The sequence below is a fragment of the Trachurus trachurus genome, assembly GCF_905171665.1.
Source record: "Trachurus trachurus genome assembly, chromosome: 13".
NCBI lineage: Eukaryota > Metazoa > Chordata > Actinopteri > Carangiformes > Carangidae > Trachurus > Trachurus trachurus.
Window position 1 is genome coordinate 31,997,104 of NC_139892.1, and position 7,900 is coordinate 32,005,003.

At 38.1% G+C, this 7,900-nt stretch overlaps 1 protein-coding gene across 1 annotated transcript in view; it reads right to left on the reverse strand.

Moving 5' to 3' along the window:
* The window catches only part of ift80 (intraflagellar transport 80 homolog (Chlamydomonas)), a 40,022-nt gene extending 32,357 nt beyond the window's left edge, over positions 1-7,665 (reverse strand). Inside the window, exons 1-5 of the mRNA XM_083984714.1 lie at positions 7,314-7,665; positions 7,138-7,201; positions 6,067-6,285; positions 2,711-2,821; positions 2,543-2,611 (exon numbers count right to left, since the gene is read on the reverse strand). Of these exons, the coding sequence (XP_083840840.1) occupies positions 2,543-2,611; positions 2,711-2,821; positions 6,067-6,285; positions 7,138-7,177 (439 nt within the window). The 5' untranslated portion in view covers positions 7,178-7,201; positions 7,314-7,665. The remainder of the gene's footprint in view (positions 1-2,542; positions 2,612-2,710; positions 2,822-6,066; positions 6,286-7,137; positions 7,202-7,313) is intronic.
* Positions 7,666-7,900: the final 235 nt, after the last annotated feature.

A 7,900-nucleotide genomic window follows, 5' to 3' on the forward strand; every position in this document is an offset into this window, starting at 1 on the left:
GAAGCCAAATTTCGTCCCCCCCCCCTCCATCTTTTTTTTCTGTCCCACAACTGAGAAGAAACATTTAATAAGTCAAACAGCACCATGAATCAATTAATAAGAAAGCCATATGTAATGAGATTGCTGGATAGAGAAATGTATCATTAGGAGTCTTTTTTTATGGCTTTTAATAAAACTCCACTCCTATAAAGCTTTGAAACTTTATGGCACTTTTAATAAAAAAAAACAGAACTGGAAGACCGACTCCACTTATGGTTGCACTGAGCACAATTGCATTCTAATAGGCCTGACACATACACACACCACACACATGTTCACACAATCACACAGCCAAGGTGAGGACAGTTATTTAGAGTCCAGTGTCAAACACGAGCCGGGTGGGTTGATGAGGTTGTGAGGTGTAGCACTAACAATTAAGTGGTAGAGGAAGGCTTCAGTGATTCACACAAATGAAAATTAAGTTCCATCAGGTCTCTGCCACTTGCTTTTGTTCCCTCTGAAGTATTTTCTGAGCCAGAAAGTCCAAAAGCGATACACAGTACTGTGTGTGTGAGAGAGACAGTGAGGATGTAATAGGTGACAGAGTGTGTTATGCTTACTAAACACCTGCAGCGTTCAGTCAGTCAGTGACTGGCTTCCTGCTGTAGGCTGCCAGCCCCTATGGTTATGATTTGCTTTAAATTCTGGCCGTCTAAAAAATTCTGATTAAATCTTTTTCACATTCACAAGAGGGACGTGGACTATTGCCAATCTCTATGTACAGCTCTAAGTCGTGCGCATAGTTGCACATAGGGTTTGATTGTTATCACTGTTATTGCTATCTTCATATTTACTTAATTACAAGGCACTTTATCATGTTGCATCAGATAATAATTTAGAAACCAACAGATTAGACTGAACAGTGCACCATCTTAAATGTCTAGCTTTGTTCATAAAAAAGCATGTGTGAGAATATTACATTCAGGCAAAATGTTCAAACTCTAAACATAGTCATTGTTAAACAATGTTCTTTTTGTTTTTGGTAGTTTCAAAGTTTACTATGTACGAGTTCCTGCAGTTATACTAAGCTAGCTGATATTGCACTACTAACCTTAACCCTGTGAAAATGTTGATCTGTAATCTGAGAGAATGACTTGCAATCTTTTTTATAATTCATTCTCCATCTTAAATACTGAAACCATACAGTGTTGCGTTTCCTTCTTCTTGTCCAAGCGTAACTAGTGAAAACAGACTCACAAAAGTTTCATTTTTGTAGGCTCACAAAATTAATCATCAGAGCTGCTGCAGTTTGATATGGAAGCATATTACATTCACTTGAAAAAAAAAGAAGCTATGTTTTTCTGAGTGATATTTTTCTGAGTTATTTTTTTCTGACGTAATGAGATTTCAAATTCCTGCAAGAAGCTCCCACCTGCAAGTAATGTTTAACCGCTGTGGTCAAGCCTCCACTTCATCGTGGATCTATAGGATCTATTAGATCTATGATCCATTACTTACACCGGCATTGTTTTGTTTAGTAAGAACATATTAGGACTGATTTCAAAATAAAGGTGACCTTCCAAAACTGACTCAATTGCATAATTTGCAAGGCGATATAGATTTTCACAGGAAAAGCCCACATTTTTTTCTTACTTTCACTGTGTTCCCTGTAAATTTAGATTGATATTGAAATGGGTTTATCTATTTTTACAGAACAACACCTCAGAGAGTGTCACTCAGAAAATATCAGAGCAGTCTGATGTAGCACCTTTATTTTGAAATGAGTCCTTACGTGACATGCAGGTGGGAGATTCTCTCAGGATTTTGAAATCTCGTTAAAGGACAACTTTGTATTACAGCTCTGTTTACAAACATGTCGGCTTTCTTGAAGTAAACAAACCCCTTGGTGTATGTTTGAATAGCCATCTGACATTGTCTGTGGAAAAAATTGCTGTTTTGTGGGATGTAAACAGCCTAAACAGCGTAAGATCGGTCTGCTCCCCTTATACGCTGCCGTGGCGATGCAGGGACAGACAGAACTACTGCATAACAGGAGCAGTTACAAAGAAAATCTTCAGATTCATTCTTTTAGACCTAAAATAGGTTGAATTTGCCTGGAATAGTCCTTTAAGTCAGAAAAAAATACTGAAGTAAAAATATTACTCAAAAAACAGAAAAACATTACTGAGAAAATTTGAAAAATAAATTACTCAGAAAAACAGAAAAATATGTATTTTTTAAGTGAATGCAATACACTTCCGTAGTTTGAAATCTGCAGTCTTTCGAATTGCTAGTATTTGTCAGTACAATAACACCTTGCTCTTAGCATTCTGTCGATCATGTATTACAAACAAATGGGCATCAGAAGCCAATTATTGTCAGTAACACAGTGCAGAGGATGTGTGCATAACAAAAACATATGCTCTGCTTTACTCATTCAGTTTTGGTTTAATAATGACATTGACCATTTATAACCATTAACAGCAGTTTCACAAAAGCTCTAGATACATACAGTATATGTAGCTCTAATCAAGTGAGGTAAAGCAAAGCTCTTTTGTCTTACCCTGGCTGGCTAGTGTTGAGCGCAGCATACCACTTTTAGACCAGATCTTGATCTGCCCATCTTCTCCACCTAAGCAATTAGAGAAACGGTTGAAATGAACGTCAAGTAAATAAAAATTTAAAAGGAATTCACAAAGTTGTGATGAAAATGCATACGCCCCTGTCATACCTGTGATAAGAGCAGTCCCATCGTAGTTCCATCTTCCAGCCAAAACAGCCCCTTTGTGCGCTTCAACACTCTTCTCAATGCGTCCTAACTTAGAGACAAGGTGGAATTTCCCTGTACAGAGACAAAAAGAGACTTTCTGAATGGGAATTCCACGCTCTATGCCCAGGTTGATGTAAGTGTTTTGAGTCTATGGTTCAAGAAGACTAGAGGCTGCTGTAATTCAGGATTTATAAAGAGAGCAAGTCACAGTACTTCACGTTGCTGTATGAGGCAAACAAGTTTTTATGGCTAATCCAAAACACCAGCCTGGAGAAAATGTACACTGAGCATGAAAAACTTTACAATCCTCCACTATAAATAAGTATAATAACTATCAACCCCTAACACACAATTAGCATCACAGCTATATTTTCTACTCCCAACTAAATTACAAACTTGCAGCAGAAAGCGGATGAGTAAAACTGAAGGGTTTTTGTTGGTCGAATTAGGAAGCAATTTTCTAGACACAAAGTGTGATCAGGCATGGAGTCAGTTATTGAAGACGCTAGCCTAACATATACTTTGTGGCAGTGTGTATTAAAAAATTCTGAATGTTCCATGTAATTTCTGGTGGCCTAAAACTGCAAATCAGCATGCTACTGCTGCTCTCTCCCATTTCTAAATTTGGACATCCCGACAAAAGTGGATGTTACTTGTCCAGCAGGTAGTGAGCATAACAGTTAGACACAGCTGTATAAAAGGACTCTTTGAAATGAAATTTAAAAAAAACTAAAAACTTTAAAAATCTATTTTCTATTTCTAACCCATGTACACTCACATCTTCACTCACACCTTCATACAATGAGTTGAATGTTGTCCTTAATAAGGAACTGCAAATTTTACATGACTGGATTTCTTGTAATAGGTTAGTTCTTAATGTTCCTAAAACAAAAAGCATTCTAATAGGTTCAAGACATAAGCTATTTTGTAGCCCAAAGTTGGATTTAAAGTTAAATAATGTACCTGTGGAACAAGTAGAGACTGTTAAACTCCTGGGTGTAATGGTGGATTCCAGGCTTTCCTTTAATAATCACATTAATCAAATTATCTTAAAAATGGGAAGAGCTGTTGGTATTGCCAGGAAATGTGCTTCCTTTGTTGCTCGACCCCTCATGTGTCAGATTGTACAGAGTTTGGTGTTGTGCCGCCTAGACTATTGCTCTGTGGTCTGGGCATCGGCTGCAAAAACTGAGCTCAAAAAGCTACAGATCGCCCAAAATAAGGCTGCACGGTTGGTATTGAGTTGATCAAATGTAAGCCGCATGCATGATTCCCTCTCATGGCTGATGGTAGATAACAGGTTAGCATCGAGCACTGCAGTAATGTTTCAGTCAGTCTTGATCAGTAAAACACCTGACTTTTTATTTACTCAAATTGTTTTTAGAAACACTGTGCACAACTATAGCACTAGAGGGTCCAGCAGTGGTCAGTTGGAAGTGCCCCACCCAAGAACTAAGGCCTTGTCACGATCTTTTATCTATAGAGCAATGACTCTGTGGAATAATCTACCTCACTACCTCTGTTGTATTGAAAGGAAACAGGTATTTAAAAAGAAATTGAAATTTTATTTTTTATGAGCTGTATACGAGTAAGAGTGGTTCCACTTTGTTATCTAAGAAAAACTCTGTTTAAGATGTGTGGACATTTTTTAATGTTTGCTTTAACTTTTTAACATTTAGGTTATTGTGATTGACTGTAAATGTAAATGTATGAGTGTATATGTATATTTTGTGTGGACCCCAGGAAGACTAGCTGGTTACTAAGGTACCAGCTAATGGGGATCCTTAATAAACAATTCTAAACATCAACAGTCCTCATCGAGTGCAATGCTATTGTGATTGATTGATTGATTGATTTGTCCACATGCTTACTGTCTGGTAGGTGTTTTTATGATCTCTTATAATAATAACATATTAAACCATTGTTATTTTACCACCATTCATATTTTGTTTGTTGAGAAATTCCTGATGATACATCTGTGTGAAATTTATTTTCACACGACCACATTGTATTGTCCCTAAGTAAGAGAGAATGAGACTAACAGACTGCTGTTCCAAACACATGGCCCTGCGATATTCTTCTTGCTTAATTTGGTCCTCACATATACTACCATTTGACATATTATCTTTTTTGGTAGAGTGGCAGATGATACACCAAAGCTGTGCTATTATACCTCTGGGGAGATATTAGAAACCCAGAGTAGTGAAATACATTTGTTGAATGTAGTATTAAGTGTTTTAAGCAGAGTACAGAATGCTGTAAATTACTAAACAAAAAAAACATAGTGTTCATAACTTGAAAAAGGTCAAACTGTATTTGCACTTTACAAAAGAAAAAATAATCTGGCCAGAGAAAGGAGGTCTGACTAATCAAATAAAGTTAGGAAAAGCCACAGTATTAATATAAAGTCCTCCTACCAAATAAAACCCTTGGTGTTGGACTGCTTTCTTGTCAAGTTTTTCCTCTCAATAAAAAAGAAAGAGTCATTTCGAGCAGTGGGTACAGCAATACTGATATTTGTACTGTAACAAGTCAAGAAGCTGAAGAAAGTTGCAAAAGTGAATTGTAACAGAGTTTTCACGACTCTGGTTTGCCAGAGAAAATTGCTGCTTCAGTTTGTGGGTGTGTTTATGTAACCCTACACTGCCATTAGTGTTGTGACCACACACTGCCTGCCATAACAGTACATCCATATTATATGTGTTTATATCTAATATAGGCTGAAGAAGACACATGCAGGGCCGTATAGACGCACATCACACACAGAGACTGTGTCGCCAAGTTTAGCATTACAAAGATAAAACCAGAACATTGAAGGTCTACTAAAAACTAGAGCAGAGAATGGCTGACTCTTTACTGTGATACTAGAATAATGTTTTGAAAGTAAAATTGTGAAAATTAGCCTGCCTCTCTTTAAAAAGATTCTGGTAAAATCAGTTTTACTGCAGGTATAAAACTGATGGTGATTAGTATGAAAAATAAGTGATTGTTGCCTGATCCTGATCCTTATAATGACTAAGTAAGAATCCCTCTCAGTAAAAAAAAAAAAACAGACTGAGGAATTTCAGATCTAAAGCAGACCAAAGAGTAACAATTATTCTGTCACCACTGTTTAGTAAGTTCATCTATCATCTGACAATTACTACAGTTCATCAACACCGTTTTTTGTTGTTGTTGTTTGTTTTTACACTAGTTGTATCTCCTTGTATAAATAAAACTGAAAGATTCTAAGTCGTAGCTGCTCACTGAATGAATAACTTGCAACATAAAAATGATCTATAGAGTCTGTGGGGGGAGTGCAGGAATAAGATACTTGCCATCAGTGCTGGTAAGGACAAAGATCTCAGCCTGGGTCTGTTTCTTGCCACCAACAGTTTTGGGGAACCAGTGAAGGTCAATGGGGTAAATGTAGTCGGGCAACTTGACAATCAGACTAGTCTCCCTGGTCAGCAGGTTCCACTTCAGGACCTGATGGTCCTCACTGCATGAGTACAGCTCATCTGCCGTGGTCCAGCCAACACAACTTACAAGTTCTTTATGTGTTATGCTGTTAAGGAAAGATCTATTTTTCGACCTCACTCATTCCGTCACCACGGTCATTACCTTGAATGATGCCCTCATCTCCCTATCCTCGAGACCTATATATCAACAATGTCATGTGACTGACCTTATGAGGCGTAGCTCCCCGCCCATATAAGCCCCAGGTGAGCACGCTTTCTCTTTGCTTCACTTGCCTCATCCGAGACCTGCAGGTAAGTAGTATGTGGTCGGACTCCACTTCTAACAATCCGTCACGTGTGTGCAGGTGCCTTGTGTCAAGGCGAGTTATTAGCGTGGTGGGGTATTTTAACCGCTATTACAAAATGCCAATCAAATTACCAAAGTACCCCAAGAAACACAACATTGGTGCTACCAATAACAATAATAATAGGAAGGTGCAATTGGGTCACTTCAACGAGGACTAAACCCAAAAGAAACTGGAGCACTCGATATAATACAGATAGATAGATAGATAGATAGATAGATAGATAGATAATTTATTAGTACAGACTTTGGGTCCAGTTAAAAAGAGATTTAATACAGGTGCACAACACCTAACGTTTCGACAAACCTTGTTGTGCACCTGTATTAAATCTCTGCATTTTATTGAGTGCTCCAGTTGTTTCTTTTGGGTTTAGTCCTCGTTGAAGTGACCCAATTGCACCTTCCTACTTACTGGTCCTGTCTGAGAGCACCGATTTACCGGCTAAAGCGCAAGAGCACCCTTCCTTTTGAACAATAATAATACTTTTGAACAAGTTTTTGAATTGTGTTGCATAATAATACATATTTAAACTGTACAGAAAAACAAATATATGGCAACACAGTAAACAACATCATAGCAAGGATATGTTTGGGTTCCTTTAGCAGCGATGTTTTCAATCTCATAGTGGATGTCTGCTATGTTGATCCCTAAACAAACAAGAATCAGTTAGTGACAGTAAATCTCCTCATATTACGGTTAAAGTTTTATCGACGCATCTAAATAAAAACAATACAGAGGAGCAAAACCATGAAACCATACCCCGTGGATTAGCCGAAGTAGTTGTTGGCATGCTCCGGTAGCTGCAACGGCGAGTTAAACAAGCGTCTGCAGTTGCTACGGTACCTATCACTGTTGCTAACGTGAATCCTCCTCAGATGTCCCCAAGCACTGCCTGTATGCTGCCTGTGACAGATGCTAACGTGAACATAGTTTTCTGGTTAAAACAGACATCGTTCTGCCGTCACCGACTTTACTGCGGCGCAGCCAGACATGTATGCGTATCGTTTACTCCGGTAAAAGATGTAGTAGTTCAGAACCAAGCAGGCATATCCACCATTTATCAGCAATTGGTCGCTTTAGTTACCAAGGCTAACTTTTGGTAGCCATTTAATCTAGGTCATAGGCAGCCTGAAACTGAATTATCGCGAGAGTTGCAGGTCTCGCTCCTTTCAACGACTATTTCCATTTATTCGCCTACAAATTCAATCTTTTTCATCAATATATTCACAATAACTCTTTATATCTCACAATACGTTACCATTATTTGCTGCTTCATCGGACAATATTTCCTGAAATGTAAAATATCACTCAGTCGGGGCGGGACTCCGTCTTACTGTAACCAGGCA